Source organism: Lissotriton helveticus, chromosome 10 (assembly GCF_964261635.1).
Source record: "Lissotriton helveticus chromosome 10, aLisHel1.1, whole genome shotgun sequence".
Lineage (NCBI taxonomy): Eukaryota > Metazoa > Chordata > Amphibia > Caudata > Salamandridae > Lissotriton > Lissotriton helveticus.
The window spans coordinates 658171258-658195756 of NC_136071.1; the positions used below are offsets into that span (position 1 = coordinate 658171258).

Genomic DNA, 24499 nt, shown 5'->3' on the forward strand with positions numbered 1-24499 from the left:
TTTCTCTTTTAGCACCATCCCACTCGGACGGGCTCGGGTTGACTTGCTGTTGTGGTAAAAGTTTTCTTATCTTCTTTATGGGGCCATCTGTCGCCCCATAAAGAAGATAAGAAACCTTTTACCACAGCAGTAAGTCAAGGAGCCTAGTCTGAAAAGGATGGGGCTAAAAGAAAAAGAAAAACGTCACTAGGACCTCTTCTCCAATGGCTGCCCCCCGTTTAGGAGGCCAAACAATGGAGAAGAGGGACGGGGCTTAACCCTCGCTAGTGAAGTTCACTCGGAAACATAAAATCTCGCAAGCTTGACTGCGCATGTGCGCATTACGCCATGCGAGACCTAAATAGTAGAAGGACAAAAGTTTTTAGGGACAATTCTGGACCCAACCACTAGATGGCAGAATAATGCACAGCATGTGAATCCAGAAAAAAGCACTCTGCAAAAGTACAGGTTTGGCTGGGCTATTTTTTTTTAAATCTAATTTGGTGCCATTGTTACACGTTTCCATTACCAGAAGCATTTCACGGCCAACTCCTGAATCTTTATCCAATTTTCTTTTCTCCATATGGACATTTGGTGGTCTTTAATGGAACACTCTAGATGTTCTTACTGCTCATATACAAATGTTTATTATTTAAAGCTTTTATTATCTACAAAAAAAGAAGAGGCAGAAAATTGCAAAATAAATTTATTTAGTTTACTGGTTACCAGTCACTAAAGGTTTATACAAAGTAAGCTCAAACTGTGGTTACTTTCTAAACTGAAAGCATACGGTGCCAGAAAAAGAGGGTCACCGTTAACATGTTTGCTATCACATACATGTAGAAGAAAAGTTAAAACAGTGTCATAACTAAAGTAAAAATCTATTTCATTTAAAACAAGGGTATGTACATTGTATGGTAAAGCTCAATTGTGCTAATTCAAACAGAAATTAGATTTGCTATGCTAGTTTATAGACATTAAAGAGTCATGTGGATAACCAACATGCCTTTTTTGTCACAATTTATTGCTTACGTATGTGGATACAGTATGCATCTCAGTTAACAATCTAATGCACCATTTTAAAGCATCATTCACACAAGTTGCATAATATGTTGAAGTGCATATACATGATTTTAGATCCCTTCTATTTGTTAAGGCATTTTTTCTGCAGTGTAGTGTTGAGGATTACAAGGGATGGATTTACTTCTGTTTAAGAGCAGCTAACATTAACAATACAGACATTTCCAGTGTCTTGACCTTAACTTTAAAAAAAATATATCGAAGTTACAAAATGTGTTACATTACATGGTAAACCACTCTAGACTTCTGCTGCTGATGATAACTTCAACTCCCTTCCTTCAAAATAAAAACAGAACCAGGGAATAATTACTAGGCAGGTTAGGAATGGGACACAATATTCTTAATATCATCATTTAGAGTCTCACAAAATTACATCTAACCAAGTTAGTATTTAAGCATTATATTGTGATATTTGTAAAGGATTTCTTGCAATACAATATTGATCTCTACAACATTAATACAAGATGCAACCATGGATTACTTGTTTGTATTCTGCCCCGCAGACTTAGGCTGAACAATGTGCATTTTACAAAATATCACCACGATGTTTCCTCCTCTAGATCTGGACAACTTTTTGATGGACAATTGTTTCTGAGAAGTGCATGATTTTAATTGATCAGCCAAACAGATAAAGAAAATAACAGGTAGAGCATTCGGATGCAGACCATATTGGTTGGTCAAATAGCACGCTTACAGTCATTAAAATAGAACTTGATGTAAACGTAGGAATCTGAAGGTTAAAAATCAAGATGATCATTGTGGGCGATCGCATAAAAGTTTTAGTGAGGGGCTAAAAAAAAGATAGTGTATATATAAATACTGGTTTCTATCACATTTCTGACATACTTTTTTGCATTGAAGTACATGGTAATGATCTGTTTATCCAAAGACAACCCTGTGTCGTCACAATGTTTAGGCACCTTGAAGACACCCAACAACAGCCTTGGTCCAATTTAAGTTATTGAGACTACATGAATTAGTCACTCATCTAGTTTCCAGAACATTGGAAATGGATAATGGATGTGCAAAGTGTATTTTTCACAAGGTAAGAGTTGGTCTTAAAATTCTGTTACACTTTATCAGTTCTGGGTGAAGGTAGAAATACAGCAAATAAAGAGGAATACAGAAATGCATATAAAAGGTCAAATGCATTGGACGCACCACAGAAAGAGCCACACTTTTCTGTAATAAACTATTGTGGACACTGTAGTCATGCAATTAGAAGCAGGAACCAGGTAATTATTTTTCTATTAACTGAGGCAAGGGCATTACTCACTGGACTATATGTGCTATCCTGCGTGTCACCTTCATTTTCTACAAAGCACCTTTCACTTATTTAAGTTCTACCTGAAGGGGAATGGAAGATGGAACAGTGCAACACTGAGGATTAAGACTCTGCAGTGGCCAGAAGTAACGCGGAAAGCAACTTTTGTTTTACTATCAATCTTATATCTCCAACCAGTGGAATTCAATAGTTGAATAAAATCTTTGAATCTGCACCAACACTGGCCAAGCAGATATTCAGGAAACATTTTAATGCAGGAGAAGGAGCACCCAGTTTAACTGCAGCAATTTATCTTGTAGTTTTATCAGTAAACCTCTATAGAGAAAAATGTGCCTGGGATGAATTCTGGTAACATTATGAGGACCATACTGGGTTGCAAACAAAAGGCCCCGAGCAATGCAGTAAGCATTCAGTGATTCGGATATCTACTGGGAGAACTATTGAGATGGAAGAAATTCAATAAAAGACATTATGGAAATTAACAAATCTTGCTTTTAAAAGTTATACAAAATTGGGCCAAGCTTACTACAAACAGGAGAATAGTGAAGTAATCCCACCTCCTCAGCATCAAAAGAAATCTACATTGCGGGAGGAAGGGATATATTTGGTATTAAAGGACAGCAACTCAATGTTGTAGTTCAATAACAGATTCACATAAATGGCTGCTTCTTCAAAGAATAAAAAGGTGGCTTTAACCATTTTTTTCACCAGTGTTGAACTGGTATCAGTGACTAAACAGAAGGCAAGATCAGCATTAGAACGTTTTGATGAGCAAAGCCAGAGTGAAGGATGAATCCATTCTAAGTAAAGGAAATCGAAAAACTATTGGGCAAAAAATGCAAAGCAGGTAATTAAAAATAGCAAACAAGTAATCTAACTGAATTATGAGTGAAAAAAACAGAAGGCAGTCCATTCTCATATAAGGGTAAACAGTGTCCATCACTCCAGAAAAGCTGCTTGAATACAGACTCTCATTATTATTAACATTTCTAAAGCGCATGGCTACCCGGAGGCATCCCAGCGCTAGCGGCAGTAAAGGCTGAGAGGGAGAGCTAGCAATTATTCTTCTGAAAAAGCCATGTTTTCAGTCCCTTCCGAAAAGGGGGGTGGCCCGTTTCGTTTGTCGGAGGTTGAGGGGGAGGGAGTTCCATAGTCCCGCTACGTTGTATGAATAGGACCGGTCTCCACTCCGCTGCCTATTAATTTTAGGAATGCAGGCTAGATTTAAATTCTCTGAGCGAAGAGACTTCCAGGGAATATATGCCGTGATCGGGGGCTGATTAATTCGGGGCCTGTGCCCCTGAGGGCCTTATGAGCCATGCATAAGGCCTTAAAGGAGATCCTTTCCTTTATTGGTAGCCAGTGGAGGGGTTTCAGACTGGAGCTAGCAGACTGCCTGCTGCCGCAGCCTGTTAAAAGTTGTGTGGTGCAGTTTTGGGTCACCTGGAATTTCCGTATGGTGGACTTCGGGGCTCCTAAATACAATGAGTTACAGTAGTCCAGCCGTGAAAGAATCAAGGCCTGGACTACTATTTTCTTGGATACAGGGGGCAGTAGGGGAAGAACCTTCCGTAGATTTCTAAGTGTGCCATGACAGGCCCCTGCCACTGCCTATTGATCAAGTTTAAGTGAGTCATCCAACAATACCCCAAGGCTCTTGATCTTGGACTTCGGGACGGGGGGGGGGGGGCATATGCAAGGAGGCCATGACAGTTAGGGGTTAGCTTGGCAGAGTTGCCCACATACATGATGTCTGTTTATTCTCTGTTGGACTTAAGACAGGAGTGTTCCATCCAAGAGGCGACTTTTCCTAGGCAGAGCTTCAAGTCTGCCTGGTCAGTGCGTGGATGATTTAAAGAAATCACCAGCTGGGTGTCATCCGTGTAGGTGACCACCCTGATCCCATACGGCTGGATGACCTCAGCTAGTGGCCTCATATATACGTTAAACAACGTTGGGCTCAGGGAAGATCCCTGGGGCACTCCATAGTTCAACGGAAGAGGATTGGAGATATGGTCCTCTGCAAAGACCTGGAAAGTTCTACCATTGAAGAATGATTGGATCTAGGAGATGGCACTTCCAGCAACCCCAACTCTCTTTAGCTTATCAATAAGAAGATCAAAGTTGACTGTCGAAAGCCGCGCTGAGATCCAGAAGGATGGGTCCACTATCCTCCTAGCTTCCTCAGTCACAGCCATGAGGAAATATTCTGTGCCGGGCTGAGGGCGGAAACCTGTCTGAGATTGATTAAGTAGCTCATGGGTTTCGAGGAATACAGTAAAATCCTAGAAAAACATTAACTCCACTTTATCTAAGTAGTGGTAGGAGAGATATAGGATGGTAGTTGCTCAGAACTTCGGGGTCAAGACTGGGTTTTTGGAGTAGTGCTTTTACCATGGCATGCTTCCAAATCGATGGTAAATGGCTGGTGGTAATTGACTTGTTAAGCACCTCCTGGATAACTGGAATTATCATGTCTTTAGCCTTGGATAGGATGTGCGGAGGGGCGGGGTATAAAGGATATCCGGATTTAATTTTGGTAAAATTTTTAGCAAGAGTCTCCATATCCAGGAGAGGGAATTCCTCCAGAGTGGGAATAGCTACTACCCCTTCCCCTTGCCCCTGTGGCCCAGTGACGTCCGTCATAAGCCTGTCGGGATCACAAGGTAGTGGACATACAGGGAGGGGATTTGTAAATAGCTTGTATTTTCCCCTGAAAGTAGTTAGCCAGTTTGTGGCACTGTTCCTTGGATGTGTTTCTAGAACGGTCATGCGGGGTGGGCTCAAGAAGGGCTTTGGTGATTCGGAAGATTTCTTTGGGGGCGTTAGATGCTTCCTTCTTCTTGTCCTCATAGTAATATGACTGTGCCCTTTTATTTTCTGTTTGATATTGCTTTATAGCTTCCTTATAAGTTTTTTGGGTGATTTCACTAAAATCCTTCTTCCAGATCCTCTCTAATTATTTGCATTTCTGTTTGAGTATTCTCAGCTGGGGAGAGTACCATGGGGAAATATTTTCTCTTATCCTACGATAAGTTTTTTTACCGGAATTACTTTATCCAGTGAGGATTCCAACCAACAGTTGAATGATTTGGCTGCCGAAGGCATGTCAGTCTCAAGGATAGGCTTTGAGTTTGTAAGTTGAGTTGACCATGCCCCAATGGGAAGTTTAGACCACGGACGACCTTTTGCCGACTTATGCACCTTAGGTTCACCATGAGATGGTGATTTAAGTGAGGGGGGGGATCATTAAATGGGCAGTCCAAGGTAACGGTATAGGAGTTTCTACTGTCAATTTCAAGATATTAGTGAACACAGGGTCCAAGGTATGACCTTTTACGTTTGTGGGTGCAGTAACGTTATGTATAAGCTCTATTGCAGCAAGATCTTGTATTAACTCAGATGCGTCTCTTTTACTAGGGTCCTCGAAACGAAGGTTAAGGTCCCCTATCAGAGCAAAATTGCTGACGGATTTTGCCAGCGCAGCAGCCACTTCTGGGACCGAGCTGAGGAAAAGGCCTCGTGGGCCTGGCGGACGGTAGATGAGAAATCCTGAAAAGGACAAAGTAGCTGACAGTGAAAGAGAGAAGAAAAGACTCAGAATCGAGTACTAGGTTAGATTTGATTCTACAATTATAAATGTCTTTGTAGATTATGGCAATGTCCCCTCCTTTTTTCCTCTCTCGATCAAAAAACAGGAGTGCATTGTGTGTGAAAGTGATCAAGATATGGAGGGAAAAAAATGTGTTGATACCACCACGGACTGCTTTTCAAAAACAAATTCTGGGCCCATGGTGCTTAAGTCGTGTACAGAGATTACAATAAAGAAAAATACTTCTGTCATAATTTGCTTCCTATTTTAACTAGCCACTATCACTTTAAAAAAAAAAAGAAATAACAACAATAAAAAGTAACTTTTGATGGGTCCAATGCCTGGAGAGAACAATAGCTCCAAGCTCGCACGAAAAAAATGATAAAATGTGAAATCCATCATGGAGCAGTTTTTAAAGCAACATCTTGACAACACCCTGCGGTGAAGGAATCATATGTGAGGGAATATTTGAAGATAATGATCCAAATTCCAGCCGTTTTCCTAACCTGTGAGTAAAGAGAAAAATATTAGAAACAAAACTTTAAAATAATTCTACAATCCACCAATAAATAAAATGCATAAACTGAATACTTATTTTCAGTGCTTAATTTGTACAAAAAAAAGTGTAAGTACCAGGGGATTTCACTGGAAGGTACTGCAGCTTGATTGGCCCAATGTCCTTACTCGCACAAAGCCATCGCCACTTATCAAACTCCAGCAAGTACGATAAATTGGCAATTCCATGTCACCAAGATCTGTGAAAATGGCCTAGACGATGAATTAATGTAAATTTAAATACTGTTAAATACTCGGCTGATGTGCTCTGCTTCAAAACTGTGAAAGCGCCACCTTGTGGTGAATTGTCAGAAATAAGTGCCGGTGCAGAGCATTATTGTAGGAAGCTGCCTCTGTATATACTAACTATACCAAAGTGAAGAATAGTATGCACAGAATCCAGTGGATCCCCAAAGGCTTACAGAGGTTAAAGTAGATAATACCAGACTCTCTATTTCTGGTAGTGCAGGTGAGCAGTAAGGCTTTCACAAAGGGTAGTGTAAGCATTTACTATACTCACTCAGACAAGAAATGATCTCGCACACTAGAAGACTGAACTCAGACCAATTGTATGTATGAAAAACATTTCCTTTCCAGTATTTTATTTTTAGAACCAAGCAGGACCTGGTACAGGTAGGTAAAAGGAAAATGCTACTTACCCAGTATGCATCTGTTGTTGGCATATACAGCTGTAGATTCATATGCTTTAGCTTAGATCGCCATCTGCTGTTGGGTCCGGATGTTTGCATATTATTTTTGTTAGAAGAAATCTTAGTCACAAGGTAGGTGACTCCTCCTTTCGATGATAGTGTGCATGGGCATCAGCTCCATCCCAAGATGGTTTTGTTGTAAGGGTGATGGAGTTAGTAAGAGATGTCCATGTATATTGTATCTAAGTAAGGTGATACTGCAACAGACAAAGATACCCGGGGAGGCGGGTCGCATATGAATCTACAGCTGTATATGCCAAGAACAGATGCATACTGGGTAATGAGTAGTTTCTTACCTGTAACTCCAGTTCTGTAGTAGGGGTATCTCTGTTAAAGTCAATCTAGTGAATAGTCTCGCCCATGTGCGTGGACCCCGGAGCAATCAAAAATAATCTCTTAAGCTGTCTTCAGTGCAGACCTGCATAGACACTTAGAAGAGAAAATTAAAGACAATAATGCAGCCTATACCCACAAGGCTACACTGTCCAGTACTTCAACTAGAAATGCAAAGGATATTCCACCAACATCACATTTAACACTGTCTGTTAAGTTTTACTCATAGAGAAACTTCCCCTTCACAAAATCCTTAGAATGATAGAGAGGAAGGGATGGACAGACAAGCCCCCATAGGCTGCCATTATATATCTGGAAAAGGGATACCGTGCCTTTAAGGAACTCTCTAGAGACCCTCGGTATCCCATGATGCACAGCAAACTCCTTTTACTTTCAGTTCTTTTTGAAGGTGTATAAAGCAAGGCCTGTAGCATACATTACAGTACCATTTTCTCCACCGGGGAGGAGGGCGGGCGCTTATGAGTATAACAGAGATACCCCTACTACAGAACTGGAGTTACAGGTAAGAAACTACTCCTTCTGTAGAAGGGGATCTCTGTGTATAGTCATGGTCTAGTGAATAGAATGGCAAGCCCATCCCAGCAATCTAACCGGCGGTGGAGAAAAAGACAACACCATTACTGTGCAAACAGATTTCTTAACGAAGCCTTCCCCACCTGAGCATCTGCTCTGGCATCAGAGTCCAGACAGTAATGCTTAGCAAAGGTATGGACCGACTTCCACGTGGCAGCCCTGCAGATCTCTGCAATGGGAACATTACGTAGCAAAGCCATTGTAGCCGCTTTGCCCCTGGTGGACTGAGCCTTAGGCTTACCTCCTAAGGTCTTATTAGCCTTCTGGTAACATAACTGGATACAGGACACAATCCACCTAGAGATGGACTGTTTTGAGGTAGCAAGACCAGTCCTGACCGACCCATAGTTGACAAACAGTTGGTCTGACCTACGAATGTCCTTGGTCTTATCCAGATAGAACTTCAATACCCTTCTCACATCCAGGGAATGAAGAGATCTTTCCGCTGGAGTGAAAGGATTCTGGAAAAACATAGGTAAAGTTATAGTCTGATTAACATGAAAATCAGAGATCACCTTAGGAAGGAACTTCGGGTGAGTACGCATCAACCTTAGCAGCATGAAAAACAGTATAAGGTTCTTGACAACATAATGCCTGAATCTCACTCACCCTTCGGGCCGATGTAATGGCCACAAGGAAAGCCGCCTTCCACGATAAGTGCTGCAGTGAAGCCTTATGAATGGGTTCAAAAGGATCCTTCATCAATCTGGACAGCACCACATTCAACTCCCAGGAAGGCGAAGGACTCCGAACAGGAGGAAACACTTTCTTCAATCCTTCCAAAAAAATCTTTAATCACAGGGACCTGGAAGAAGGAAGTCTGTCAAGGACATTTCCTGTACGCAGTTAACGCTGCGAGGTGAACCTTAATAGATTGAAAATTAAGGCCGGACTGAGCCAAATGCAAAAGATATGGAAGGACAACATCTTACTTGCAGGTCGTCGGATCATAGTTCTTGGACGTACACCAGCCTCCTTGAGAATGTTCATGCAATCCTCAGGCAGATGAAGGTGTCCATATTGCAATATCTCAGGAGGCATGCTGCCAAACTCAATGATGAGAGGTTGGGGTGCACCATCTGCCCCCCCCGAACTTCGTGAGAAGGTCCGGCCGACACGGCAGTCGCATGTGAGGCTGAAGAGACCGGTGGAGCAGATCCGTGAACCACCACTGTCGGGGCCACTCCGGAGCAATGAGAATCATCCGTGCTCTGGACCGGGACAGCTTGATGAGCACCGCCGGAATCAGGGGAATGGGTGGAAAAGCGTACAGAAAGCTGTTCGACCAGCTGATCCATAGCGCATTCCCCAGAGTCCCCGGTTGGTAATACCTGGAGGCGAAGTCTCGGCATTTTCTATTTTCGGCGGTGACTAACAGATCTATGTCTGGAGTGCCCCACCTCCCGAAGATGCCTTCTAGAACCTCGTCGTTCAGAACCCATTCGTGGTTTTCTTGCACGAGCCTGCTGAGGGCATCCGCCTGAGCATTCTGCACACCTGGCAGATGAGTGGCCGTTATCGTCAGTCCTCTGGCCAGCAGCCAGTGCCAGATCGCCTGCGCTTCCAGTGACAGAGTGCGCGATCTTGAGCCCCCCTGCTTGTTGAGAGAATACATTGTGGTCGTATTGTCCGTCTGCACAAGCAAGGAGTTGGTCTGGAAGGACGGATGAAAAGCCTTCAGGGCCAAGTGAACCGCTCTGAGTTCCAGGAAGTTGATGTGGTACGTGGATTCCGCTGGGGACCACGTTCCCGGAATCTGTAGCTGGTCTGAATGTGCTCCCCAGCCGAGGAGAGACGCATCCGTGGCGATAGTCTGACTCGGAATGTCCTTGTGGAATGGAACCCCCTTGAGGATGTTCTCTGCTGAACACCACCATTTCAGGGACTGTAGGGCGTGAAGGGATAGCCTGATCCGGTCGTCCCAGCTCCCTCGCCTCTGATCCCACTGGTCCTCCAAACATTTCTGCAGCGGGCTCATGTTGAGCCGTGCATGTGGAGTGAGGAAGATGCAAGAGGCCATCGACCCCAGTAGAGAAGACACCGTCCTCACTGTCGGAGATGGAACAGCCATGAGAAGGATCGATAAGCGTCGCTCCTCCGAAGGAGACACGCTTGCTGACAGCGTATTGATGGAGGCTCCCAAGTACTGTAGGCACTGGACAGTAGTCGGGACAGACTTGGACATGTTTATGTGCAAACCCAGCTGGTTCAACAGAACGGCCGTCATGTTGAAGTGCAATTGTGCTTCCTGGAAGGTGGAGGCTTTGATCAACCAGTCGTCCAGGTACGGGTAGACAAACACCTTGTTCTTTCTCAGGTGCGCTGCCACCACAGCCATGCATTTCGAAAAAATCCTGGGTGCAGACTTCAGTCCAAACGGTAGTACGGTGTACTGATAGTGATTGGTGCCGACTAGGAAGCGCAGGAACTTCCGGTGTTTCAGTGCAATGGGCACATGGAAGTACGCATCTTGCAGATCTATCGCGCAAAGCCAGTCTCCTCTCTGCAGCTGAGGATAAATCTGGTGCAAAGACAGCATGCAAAACTTTTCTCTGCGAATCCATTTGTTTGCTTGTCGCAAATCCAGAATGGGCCTAGAATCGTTCTTGTCCTTCTTGCGTACCAGGAAGAACCGTGAGTAAAGACCCTTTCCCCTTTGAGACAGAGGGACGTCTTCAATCACCCTTTTTCTTAGCAAGGTATTCACTTGAAGCTCGCGCAGTTGGAACTGCGAGCAAACCGGTGGAATCGCTGGAGGCGGGCTGACGAAACGCAGACTGTTTCCATTGCAAACAATATTCAGCACTCACTTGTCCGGAGTAATTTTTCTCCACTCTGCCAAGTAATTTTATATGCTTCCCCCCACCGGAGCGGTTAACGGACGAGGGGGAAATAGCACCTCAGGGCCTAGACCCGGCCGGGCCTTTAGGCGTCGAGGAGGACTGCTGGCCGCCTCTACCCCTCTGGCGTTTCTGGAATGGACGCCGCTGGTACTGCTGCTGCTGGTGTTGCTGCTTCCCAGCTTGACGGCCTTGTCCTCTACCCTGGGCACCAAAACGTCACTGGAAGGGGCGGAAGGTCTTCTTCTCTCGCGGCTTTTCTAACCCGACGGCTGTCAGGGTTTCAGCCTCCGCCTTCATGCCATCTCCTCATCCGCAAGCTTTCCAAATAGCGTAGCACCAGAGAACGGCAGGTTGGCGACTCTCTGCTGCGCCTCCGGTTTTAGCGAAGTCAGGCGCAACCAGGCATGACGCCTAAGATTAATCCGGTGGCACTAGCCGTGAGTCGCAAGGAGAGAGGAATCTGCAGCCGAGCTGATCACCTGGTTGGATACCATCATGCCCTCGATGATTTCCTGAAAATCCTCCCTCTTGTCCCTAAGAAGGTGCTCCAGAAACTGTTGTAAGGAGTCCCATAAAGACCGGTCATACCGACCCAGGAGAGCCGTGGCACTAGCAGCTTTTATTGACGTTGCTGCCGTACCACACACCTTCCTTCTCGTGGAATCCATCATATGGCTCTCCTTGTCCGGAGGCACCATAGAGGAAGGGGCAGTAGCGTTCTGCTTCCTAGCCGCCGTGACGATCACTGAATCCGGCACCAGGTCCGATCTAAGCAACGCCGGATCGGAGTCTGGGGCTCTGTATTTTTTTTGCAGTCGGGAAGGAGCAGATTTCGTCGACGCCGGAGTCAGGAAGAGCTCCATAGCCGGCTCCTCCAGCCCTGGCACCAAGGGCAACAAGGGAGGCGACAACTGCTTCTTGTGCAGGGTCTCGAAAATCGTAGAAGGTGTGGGGACCGACAGCGTAATTCCCAGCTTCGCCGCCCCTCTCAACAACACCTCTTGGCACCCTCATAAGTGGTGAATCTGATAAGGTGGGTGAGTAGTCGCGGGCACTGGAAGAGTCCGAGTGACGGGACCTGGATCTGTCCCTCCGGTGACGATGTCTTGACCGCGTTGAAGAGCGACGGTCACTCCTTGAACGGTGTCTCATCCTGGACCGTGACCTTGATCTCCTAGGCTTAGGGCGATCCACTGGCCGTACTGGAGGGGAAAGCCGCGGAGACCGAACCGGAAGCATAGGATGTGGAGGCCCTGTAGGCGGAGATGGAAGGCGCAGCAATGATACAGACCTTGGAGGAGGCGGAGGTGGTGGAGGAGGAGGAGGAGGAGGAAGATGAGGCCGAGGAGGTGGAGGAGGAGGGGTAGGATTACGAGAAGGAGGATCCTTAGGCAACGGAGGATCCTTAGGCAACCGAGGAGGCGTAGGCGTCCTGGGCCTAGATGGCGAGTAGGTCTGAGAATAATCAGAGTCCGCAGACCACACCACTCTTCTCTTCTTCTCTTCTTCCTCTGTGCATGCCTTGATGAGGATGTTCTAGAGGCCGATCTCTTCTTAGACTAGCGCCGGCACGACTATGGGCTCATGGACGCAGAGACAGGGTGACTACCGAGTCCTGGGACACAGTGCTGCCCTTTGAACGTCCCCAGGACCTCGACTTCTCTTTCCTCGACGTCGAACGTCTCGACGTCGATACATCCCTTGACGTCGAGCCTCTCCTCGTCGACGAACGGCGGTGTCGCCTCGACGGCGAGCGCCGGTGTCTCCCGGACCCCTCGCGACGTCGATGGTGTCTCGACGTCGACGCAGTCCTCGACGTCGACCTCGTCCGGGGTCTCGACGTCGGTCCCCTCGACGCGAACAGCGACGCCGCTTCGACCCAGAGCCCTGGGATGACGGGGAGCAGATGGTGGTCATCCCCCTCGACGCAGACGTTGAGGCTATCGACGGCGACCTGTGCCGTTTTCTGGCCTTGTCTTGACTGGGGAGCCCACCAGAGGCCGAAGCACGGCCAGAGGACGAAGTCCCTCCATGCCCAGATCCACCTTGATCTTGCTGTCTCCTGAGCTCCAGTCCTTGGAGCCGGATCTTCTCTCTGTCCTTCAGGGTCCTCCTGGAGAATTGTTGGCAAATCTCACAGTCTTCAGGGACATGAGAGGATGGGAGACAGAGGATACACACCCTGTGAGGGTCTGACTTTGCCTTCTTCCTGGCACACTCCGGGCACTTGTCGAACAAGGGAGGCATATTCGACAAAGGAGTGGGCAAAACTGGCCAAAAACTCCAGAAACAGGTAGAAGAAAAATTCAGACATCGAGTGAAACACTCTTAACACTTTAAAAGTGCAAAAAATTTGAAAAACACCCAAAAAGGGAGAGCTCAGTGCTCCCGGATCCTGCTAGCAGGAGCCGGAAAAAAACCTGAAAGTAAAAGGAGTTTGATGTGCATCATGGGATACCGAGGGTCTCTGGAGAGTTCCTTAAAGGCACGGTATCCCTTTTCCAGACATATAATGGCAGCCTATGGGGGCTTGTCTGTCCATCTCTACCTCTATCATTCTAAGGATTTTGTGAAGGGGAAGTTTCTCTATGGGTGAAACTTGACAGACTGTGTTAAATGTGATGTTGGTGGAATATTGTTTGCATTTCTAGTTGAAGTACTGGACAGTGTAGCCTTGTAGGTATAGGCTGCATTATTGTCTTTAATTTTCTCTTAAGTGTCTATGCAGGTCCGCACTGAAGACAGTTTAAGAGATTATTTTTAATTGCTCTGGGGTCCACGCACATGGGCGGGACTATTCACTAGATTAGGACTATACACAGATCCCCTACTACAGAAGTAGCATTTTCCGTTCGAGGCGTATGAGCTGTAGATCATATGCTTTAGCATAGACTATACAGCAGTTATCTCCCAAGTGGTGGCAGACCTGTGGCAGTGGTTTGAAAACGGCCTGACCCACACTAGCTTGTTGTTTTGCTAACACATCTACACAAGTGTTTTGTGAATGTGTGTGGCGTAGACCATGTTGCTGCTTTGCAGATGTAATCTAAGGGTATGTTCCCTAAGAATGCCATAGAAGCCCCTAGTTTGCGTGTAGAGTGCGCCCTAGGGGGAACTGTTAATGTGCGCTTAGCTTTAATATAGCATGTTTGGATGTAGTTAACGATCCACCGTGCAATACATGCTTTTGATATGGGATTGCCTTTATGCGGTGGTGAAAAAGCAACAAAGAGTGGTTTTGTATTTCGAAAAGATTTAGTTCTTTCGATGTAATACAGTATTGCTCTTTTCACATCTAATGTGTGAAGAGCACGTTCTGCTACTGAATCTGGTTGAGGAAAAAATATGGGTAGCTCAGACTGATTGAGATGAAAGGCAGAAACTACTTTGGGCAGGAATTTGGGATTCGTCGTAAGAACCACTTTGTTTTGATACATTTGTAAAAATGGTTCTTGTATAATTACTGCCTGGAGCTCACCAACTCTTCTGAGAGATGTGATCATATCTGCCATTTGGTTGTTTACTCCTAGGAGGTGTTCCACAAGGAGATTTGTCTTTTGAGGTATGGCCCATCTCCATATGCTTTGAGCTAGGCGTGAAAGCTGTAAAGCACGGATACTCATAGTACGGCCCGCGGGAAGCCAGCGGCCCGGCAAGCCTTCCTTGGCGGCCAGCAAAACTTGCAGACATCCTACCTGTGTTAAAAAAAAAATTTAAATAGTGTTAGCAAACACTGCGGGTTGCAGCAGCCAGTCTCTGAGAGACTGCTCTGTGGGGGCCCGGGGGATTCCAGTGTGTCAGCGTGGAGATGTAGGGGCGCTAAGAGGTGAAATACAAGCAACAAAGCTTTATTAACATGTAAATGGTCTTTTAAAGACCTGTGAAGTACTGGGGTGCGGGTGTGTGTGTGCACCGGGAAGCTGTTGTAGCCCGGGCTGAGGGAAGTCACGGCTTATTGGCAGGGAAGGTGCGGGTGGAGTTTCCCCTGCCTCTTCCCTTGTTATTATTTCCTCTGTAATTTCCTCTAAAATAGCCTCTAGGGGAGTTAGAGTGGTTGTTCCCTTTATAAGAGGAGGAGGGATTTTCTGATGGCACTGATTTTGAGCCAACCTTATAAAAGGAGCAGCAAAAGGACCCCAGGATAGAAGGCAATTGTAAATCCCCTATGGACTTTGCTATTTCAGTTTTTTTTCTTCATTTTCTCTAATGAAGTATCCACTGATGACCCAAATAGATGCTCTTTATCAAAGGGGTGGTTAAGTGGAATGGAATGGAATTGGATTTGTAGAGCGCGTGGCTACCAGAGGGGGTCCCAGCGCTGAGTTGTGGACTGGTTAAGGAGCAGGGGTGACCTAGGAAAAAATGCAAGTTTTCAGGAGTTTACGGAATTTCAGTAGATTGGCTTCTTTGCGAATGTTGAGGGGGAGAGAGTTCCAGAGCTTTGCGGCATTGTAGGAGAATAGACGTCCTCCTGTTCGAGCCTTCCTGATTCTGGGAGTGTTTGCGAGGAAGAGGTGGTCAGATCTTAGCTCTCTGTTGGCTTTGTAGGGGGTAATCAAGGCTTTTAAGATTGGGGGGCCCTTGCCCTGAAGGATTTTGTGCGTTATGCAAAGGGACTTGAATTTGATTCTCTCCTGGATAGGGAGCCAGTGGAGGGAGTTTAGGGCGGGTTTGGCTGAGGACCGTTTTTTTGTCCCAGTAAGCAGTCTGGCTGCCGAATTCTGGACAAGTAAGGAGGATTGCACCTCCTGCTTGAATCCAGAGATTCGAAACCAAGCATGCCTACGTAAGAGTATGCTAGTGTTGACAGCTGGGGTAGCAACGGAATAAGAAAAGGCCAACGGTTACGAAGAGAAGAAAAATTGATAGTTAATCTGTCCCCTAGGGGCATCACTGAGGCTAAAGTCCTTAAGAAGGGCCTAGGTTTGTACCTACATCTAGAACAGATAATTTCAGAGACAATTGCGAACTCCAAAATAGATTTCGCAAGATAAGCCTACAGGCGTTTTTTCAGGACAAACCTACCCCAGAACAAACGGATACTGGCTTACGAAACCAGTCCCTTTTCCCCCCAAATGCCAGCATGGTACCCAATGAAATCCTGACATTTGGACATGCTGTTCTGAAAGATTTCTCCAAAAGCAAGATCAAAAGTGCCCCATTCCACAATCTCTCTACCTTGGAACTCAAGGCTGTGAACTCTTCGGCAAATGATCAGATGATCACTAAAAAGCAAGCAGAGAAGGGAGGGGCCACTGTGATTATGTCTACTACAGTCTATGACATTGAATGCAACCGTCAGCTGGCTAATCGACACTACTATACTCCCATTGCCAACGACCCCACGGGCTGTCTGACCATTCAAATTACAGCCATGGCCTCAACTGCAGAAATACAGGGTTGGATTAGCAAGAATGAAGCAGACTTCCTTGTCAACAGGGAACCCAAGATTCCTTACTTTTTTTATATTCTACCTAAAATCCACAAGGATATTCACCCACCATCTGGAAGACCTATTGTATCAGGGATCAATTCCATCTTCGAGCCCGTCTCGCTTCTATGACCATTTTCTACAACCAGTGATCTCCCACGTTTCTACAGGACACAAGGGATGTACTGCGGCTCATTGAGCAGATTGACACTTCAAATTAAATTGATTTACTGGTCTTCCTGGACGTTGAGGCTCACTATACTAACATCCCTCAGACAGCCACTCTAGAGGTGATAGAAACTGATCTTTGAGCTGAAGACAGGGACTTACCCACACCAGTGAGCTACATCATTGAGTGTGCAACATTAGCCTTAACTGAAAACTTCTTTCAATAAAAAAAAAAACTATCACCAGACCCAGGCGGCATCTATGGGTAGTATATTTACCTCCAGTTTAGCCTGTAACTACATGGCAGCGTTTGATCTTCCAGGAATCTAACCCCTACAACGCCAACATACTACTTTGGCGTAGATATATGGACGACATCCTGATTTTATTAAAGGTGATAGCGTGTTGAGTGAAAAACATGCTTGCAGATGGATCAACACTATCAATTCCTACCTTCATTTCACACACACTACATCTACTGATAGTATTCCCTAGCTAGATCTCTTGATCTCACAAAGAGATGGGAAACTCAAGACTGTCAACAAAAAACCGGCAGACTGCCAAATCCTCCTTCTATACAGTAGCGACCACCCGAAAGCCCTTAGGGATACCGAATAGTTTACCTGTCGGTGTTGTTTTGCAGCTTGAAGATCTTTCTGGATTCACTATGCTTTGAATTATTCCGCGGTCTAGTAGTTGGGTCCGGAATCGTAGTCTTTTCGGTTTTATTTTTTTTGTAGCCCAGGTGGGCGTCGACGTCCCACCTTTTGGTGTCCTTCCTGTGACGTCGGCACGCTTCCTGCGGAAGCTCCCACCCTTCGGATTCTTTTTTTCTCCTGTTTTTGTGCCATTGTTATTCATCCTTTTTGCAATCATTTCAGGTTCTTTCTTCTTTTTTAAGGAACTCCTGATTTGTCTCTTTTAAAGAGTTGTACTGTATATTGTCTTTGTATTCTCTTTTCCTCCGGTCTCATGTTTCTGGCAGAGGTGGGTGGGTTCGATAGTGAATCAAGAAAGATCTTCAAGCTGCAAAACAACACCGGCAGGTAAGAAACTATTCGTTTTGCAGCGCAAATCTTTCTGGATTCACTATGCTGTGCATAGACTTTGTAGCGGTTTGTTATGTTTGTGGCAGCTGGGTGGAAGATGAGCGTTGGTTGGTGAATATATGTTGAAGCACTTTGTCCTACTTGTGCTTTCTTGTTCATTTGTATATCCACGCAGTAGTGCTTAGTGAACGTGTGCACTGAAGCCCAAGTTGCCGCCAGGCATATGTCTTGTATGGGTGTGTTAGCCAGGAGGCTATTGTTGCTCCCTTTTTCCTAGTAGAGTGGGCTTGTGCTCCTCCTAGTAGCTCTTGCCCTTTCTGCTTGTGGCAGAATTGTATAGTTTGTGCGATCCATCGTGCCATGGTGCCCTTTGTTACTGGTCTTCATGTTCTTTCAATGTAATGCATTAATGCCCTTCTAGCGTCGAGAGTGTGCAGTGCCCTCTCTGTGCTTGTGGTTGGGTTCTGAAAGAAGCTTGGTATCCTTTATTGTTTGGTTTATGTGAAACCTTGACACCACCTTCGGCATAAAGTGTCGGTCCGTTCTCATTACCACCCTGTCATTGTGTATTTGGATGTAGGGTTCTTGTAGTGCTAGCGCTTGCAGCTCGCTTACCCTGCTTAGCGAGGTGATTGCCAGTAGAAAGGCTGTCTTCATTGTGAGCATTTGTAGTGAGGCATTATGGATAGGTTCAAAAGACGCCTTCATAAGTTCTGTTAGGACTACATTAAGGTTCCATGCCGGTGGCGGCATCCTCTTTGGTGGGGCGATCCTTTTAGCCTCTTCCATGAATCTCTTCACTAGTCATGTAAAGAAGCTCTTTCCCGCCTCTCCTCTTGCGTAGGCTACTATCGCTGCTAGGTGTACTCTCAGCGAGGTAGAGCTTAGGTTCGCTTTCAGCAGGTGTGTTAAATATTTTAGCACAGTTGATTCCTTGGTCATTTTCTTGTGTAGTTTTTTTCCTGATTCACCATTGTGTGAATCTTTTCCATTTCGCCACATAGCACCTCCGTGTGGTAGGTCTCCTTGCCTCCCGTAGCACCCGCAGTGTGATCTCTGGGAGTTTCAGGTGTGCAAACTCTACGTCTTCAGGAGCCATGCCGCCAGACAGAGGCTCTCTGGCTCTGGGTGGAGTACACCTCCCTGTTTTGCATGGTGAGCAAGTCTTTTCTTTTTGAAAACTTGTGAGGTGGTCCCTGTGCCATCTCCACTATTTGTGAGAACCAGGAATGTCTGGCCCACTGTGATGCCACCAGAATCAGTGTCATGTTGCTGGTTTTGCATTTGTTGAGTACCCTGTGTGTTAGAACCTGAGATGCCAGGTCACCTAGGGTAGCCTGACCTAGGGGTAAGACAAGCAATTCTAGAGGCACAAGTGTGAGGTTGCAAACTACCCAATAGTAAATCCACGCAATAGCACACAAAAACAACACTACACCAAAGTATAGGAAAATAAGTACTGCTTTATAAAAATAATTTCTTTGTTCTTTTGCTTTCAGTATACACCACTTAATACACTTCAGGTTGTCTTGGAAATAGTGAGTACTTTTAAACTGCTAAGCAATTTACCAGCTAGTTTCAACAATACAATACATCTGTCATTAAATCAGTAATAACACTCTCAGATTTGTTAACTTAAATCAATAATCAATATCGATGGTACATTTCATTACATTAGATTCAACTTTACTGGCTTTGACTTCTCTACACTGTTTAAACTTTTACCTCCCTTATCTGTACCTTTATTCACAAAGTGAGTGTACCTCCAGTGAGAGGTGTGGGAAATACCCAAGTTCTATGTTATCATCAACAACCCTTATGAGGGTCTTATACCTTTCCCTAAACAACAGGTACCTTCAACATTCCCTTTCCAGTTCGTTTCATTCAGCTCCTCCCCACCTCATGTATCACAGTTGAGGAGAAAAACAATCAATGTCTAAGTTATTTGTTTGCAGGCTCTAGCGCCACCTTCCCCCTTTAGATCACCTCCTTACTTGTGGGTGAATTGTCGGGTGAAGCCTTACAGCGCCAGAGGGTGTAGGAAAATTACCCGGTAGGCCACAGATGCCCAGCGCTGGCAAAGCTCATCAGCCTCTCGGGCCCCTCCGCTCCCCACCCCGCTCGAGCAAGCTCCTTGTGCGACGCTCGAACGGGTAAAGGCAGTTACCACAGATCTCCCCTCCCGCTCACGCCAGCTACCATGTGGCGCTCGAGCAGGGGAGAGAAAATAGAGGAAGCTCACAAGTTGTTGTTAGATTCCTGACGCTCCTCCTCTCAGCGTCGGACGGACGAGAACACTACTTCCCCTGACATGCGCGGTTCACCCACGCTGGCGCCGCCTCTCACTTGAGCCTCCGGGCACTTCCTCCAGGTCCGCCTTCACTGCGCAGCCACCGCGGGGAGACGCCTCTCCCTCTTCCTCACTCAGAAGTGGCCCAAAGACGCTACCGCTCGTCGGCCTCCCGGAGTCTCTCTACTGCTTCAAATTAGCGTCGCGCACCATGCGCCAATACAGGGGCGGAACAGCCCGACTTCTCTCGGTCTCCGCTCCCTCAACGACCGCTGCCCTCCTCAGTCAGCGCTCAGCCATTAATCCAGCACAGCTCATCAGGCGCTGGCTTGGGGGATAGACAGATTCCGCTTCACCCCGCTTCTGCCCCTTCCAAGATTGGCTCCTCTCCACAGCCAGAAACCGTCCACCAGAGGTAATGGATGACTCTCTGTGGGATTTTTGTAGCTGGGGGTCAGTCACAGCAACCGGGGGCAGGATTCAGTTGATGACTGAATAAGGGGGGGGGCACAAGGTTAGCCCTATTCCTTTTCAGCACTTGTTCAGTAAAAGCCTCTCACAAGTCTCTCTCTGGGCAGAGGACTGCGCTATGCAGCACTGCAGTCTCCTTCTCCTTTGACACCCCGCTATTCTTACGCTAGGGGTTAGTCAGGCGCCCAGGGTCTCCCTTATTCTTCCACAGCGGGGACAAGACAAGAAACCCACAGGAGAGATAGAGAAGTGGGATAATTAGGCTGCTTCCCAGTCCAGGAGTCCAACCCTTACACTAGTCTCCTCCCACCTGCCAGGATAGCCTGTCCTCCAGCTGACTCTCACAGGTAGACAAAATGGCTGCCCCGCATTCCGCCTTATATAGGCTGCCCCTCAGTGGTCCAGAATGGACCAGAAGGTTCTGGAATGCCCTATACTGGTCTATGGGTAAGTCCTGGGCTTGGCAGTTAGGGCAGTTGGTAGCCACCATTTTGTGGTTCCAACTTTCCCTGTCAGAACAGGCCTCTGGGCCTGAGGTAAAAGATTATGAGGGGAAAAAGAACACCTATCCCCTTGACCAACACCTATAAAAAGTAGTAGACACAAAAATTATTAAGGGTATGAGGGGCAAAAAGGGGACAAAATAAATAATAATGAGGAGGGACTACGCAAAAAAATCCAGACAGGTCTAACACTGTGCATCAGTAGTATCAGGGGAAAAGCGTAGGCAAATGTTTTCGACCAGCTTATCCATAGGGCATTCCCCTGGGACTGTTTCCCTGGATGCGAAGTATTGGCATTTTGGTGTGTTGCAAATAGGTCCCTCGTCCTTTTGAATAGCTTTTGCGCTTCCTCTGTACTGAGCTCCCACTCGTGGGATTCTGATGTCTGTCTGCCTCCACGTTGTCCTTTCCTGGTAGGTGTATAGCCAGGAGGTCTATTTCTAGTGGGATGGCCCATCTCCCTATCTCCTGCGCTAGGTTGGATAGTGCAACTGACTGTGTTCCTGCCCGTTTGTTGATGTAGAACATTGTTTTTGTGTTGTCTGTTTGTATCAACATTCTCGGCTTGTACAGTTGTTTCTGGAAGGCTTTTAGGGCAAGGAACACGGTCTTTAGTTCTAGGTAGTTGATGTGCATGATCGCATCTGTTGGAGTCCACAGACACCGCACCTTGAGCTGGTTCATGTGTGCTCCCCATCCCCTCTGGGATGCGTCTGTGGTGATGGTCACTGTTGGGTTTGTTGGTGTTTAAGGCTTCCCCTTTGTTATGTTCCCCTTGTTCCACCACGCTATCACTCTTGCACTGCGTGTGTTACAACCACTAGAGCTTCCCAACTCCCTGTAGCTTGTTACCATTGCTGTTGGAGCCATTCCTGGAATTGTCTCATGTCGAGTCGTATATTGGGGACTAGGTGTATGCAGGACGCAATCATCCCCATGATCTTGCTAGCTGTCCTCACGGTCAGAGCTCGCCTCTTCTGGTATAGACGTGTCTGCTTCAGCAGGGCAAGTGTTCTCTTGTCGCTGGGGAACACCTTGCTCTGTATGGTGTTGATTTGGGCTCCTAGGAAGTTCTTCACTTGCTCTGGTTCCATGGAGGATTTTCCCCAGTGTATAGAGAATCCTAGTTCTGTCAGCGTCTGTTACCCGCTGTGAATGTCTTTGGCATTGTTTGTATGAACTTGCTTTTATTAGCCAGTAGTTGAGGTAGGGGTATACATGAATCCCTTCCCTCAGTAGGTACGCTGCTACTGCTGCGAGGTACTTGGTGAAAACCCTTGGTGCAGATTTTAGTCCGAATGCCAGGGCTGTGAATTGGTAGTGCGCTTCGTTTATGGCAAATCTCAGTAGATGTTTGTGTTGTCTGTTCATGGGGATGTGTAGATAGGCATCTTTGAGGTCTATGGTGGACATAAAATCTACTTCCCTTATCTGAGGGATGACTTTTTAAAGGGATGTCATTTTTAATTTTTATGTATTGGTTTAGGAACCGTAGATCCAGGATGGGTCTTAATGTTTTGTCCACTTTTGGCACGAGGAAGTAGTTGGAGTACACTCCCCTGTTTCTTTCTGTGAATGGGACTGTTTCGATCACCTCCTTGTGGAGAAGTTCTTGTGCTTCCTCCAGGCGTAGCGCTAGTTCTTTTGCAGAGCGAGCCTTTGTTTTTGGTTTCCTGTTTGGAGGCCTCTTTTCCAGTTTTATGCAATATCCGAACTGTATGATGTTCAGTATCCATTTGTCTGTGGTTATTTTCTTCCACTCCTGGAAGAAGTGTTTTAGTCTGCCTCCTATTGGTGGTACATGTTCGTTGATCTCTGATTTTTGTATCTGTAAGCCCTTTTTGCTTAATTTGTTGTGCCCCTCCCAAAGAGGTGTTGTGTGGGTGGGCACACTTGGTGGTGCAGAGTCACTTTGAGGTGAGTTGATGGCCCCCTCTTCTTGTTTGTCCTCGTCCATTCGCCCTCCCACGAAAGGACTGGCCCCTGGGCTGGTATTTCCAGGTTTGCTGCGGCTGCTGGCCCTGCTGCGCTTGGTTGTTTCCCTGGTAGCTCTGCTGGAATGTCTGATGTGACGTTCCCGACTGGTTTCCTCCCCTTCCGTTTGGCCTCCGTGTCGGGGTGCCCCTTCTCATTCCTTTGAAATGCAAGGCCCCCATGGACCTTGCAGTTTTATTCTCTTTCTTGAGTTGCGTCAGTTTCTCATCCACTGGCACTCCGAACAGGGTTTCTCCATTGAAGGGGGTGTTCAGGATGCTATTCTGTACTTCTGAGATCCTCAGCCAGGCGTGCCTTCTTTATGTGACCACGATCATCATGAGCCTGCTGGATGTGTCTGCCGCATCCAGGGCTTATTTCAGGCATGAGTTTGCTATGTTCTTGCCCTCCTTCACCAGGCGTGTTGCTCTCTGTTGGTATTGCTTAGGGAGGTGTTTGAGTAGCTGTCCGACCTCCTCCCAATGCTGGTACGTATGTCTGTTGAGTAGGGCATTAGAGTTGGCAATGCGCCAGTGGACTGCTGCATTCCTCTCTATTTTCCTTCCAGTGAGGTCTATCCTCTTACTTTCCTTGTCTGGTGGTGGGCCTGAGTGTGTGGGCACGTTGGCCCTTTTCTGGCTGTTGCTGCAATGATAGAGTCAGCCTTGACTGATCCCTGGATGTAGGGAGGATCCTTAGAGGAGTGTTTGTACTTTTTCTCTGTCCTAGGTGTGACAGACCTGCAGCTTGCTGGTTCCTTGAATGCCTCCCTCCCCTGGTCCAGGACACTTGGGAGCATGGGGAGGAATTGACTCCTGGTTTGAGTGGGGAGCAGGGTCTCTAAGAGGAAGCAGGCTTTTGGTTTTTCTTCCTCCAGTTCCACTCCATAAGCTGTCGCCGCATTCCTGATGACCATGTTGTAGATACCAATGTCATCTGGCGGCGAAGGCTTCGAAGAATACGTCTCCACGGCCTCTTTCGGCTTTCTGCGTCGAGGTCCTGCCAATACAGGTCCTGCGCCACCAAGGATGCAGAGCCTAAACTTGTGTGCTGGTCTTCCTCGTCATAGTATAGGCCCTCCTCCTCTCTGTGTTCTTGGGACTCAGGAGTTTTCGGGGGCTCTTTGGCGTCGAACTTCTCTTCGTCCTCGACTTCAAAGATCGTCGGCTTCGATGGGATGGTGAACCTTTTCATCCGCTCGTCGAATTCTCTTTTCCTCTGCAGGATGTTATCCATTTCGGCCTCGAGCCTTCTCTCTTTTTCCTCTCCATCTCGGCAGCCTGTTCGCGTCGAGTGTTTCGGGCGATCTCTTTGATGTAGACGTCAAAGTTGCCTTCGGGTCCTTTTCTTTCTACGTCGAACGCGCCTTTTCGGGTACATGCTTCGATGACCTAGGCTTTTCTTGTGTTTTCGCCGCCTGGGAGTCCTTTTCGAAGGATCCGCTGGGCTGTTTGTCCCTGGATGCAGCTGCGGCCGTTGAAATTTTCAGTGCCAGTGCTCCTTTCGTGGACTTAAGACTCTGTTTTTCGAGAGTCTGTCGGGGTTTTAGGGGTCAACCTCTCTCCTACCTCATTTGTTGTTTTCTTATCGGTCTCTACGACCGTGTAGTCATCTGGTCCCTCGGTGATGTTGTCCTCTTCCT

At 46.7% G+C, this 24499-nt stretch overlaps 1 protein-coding gene across 1 annotated transcript in view; it reads right to left on the reverse strand.

Annotated features, from left to right (window-relative positions):
- Positions 1 to 667: 667 nt before the first annotated feature.
- The window catches only part of NDE1 (nudE neurodevelopment protein 1), a 178921-nt gene continuing 155089 nt past the window's right edge, over positions 668 to 24499 (reverse strand). Inside the window, exon 9 of the mRNA XM_078663189.1 lies at positions 668 to 6442. Within this exon, the coding sequence (XP_078519315.1) occupies positions 6349 to 6442 (94 nt within the window). The 3' untranslated portion in view covers positions 668 to 6348. The remainder of the gene's footprint in view (positions 6443 to 24499) is intronic.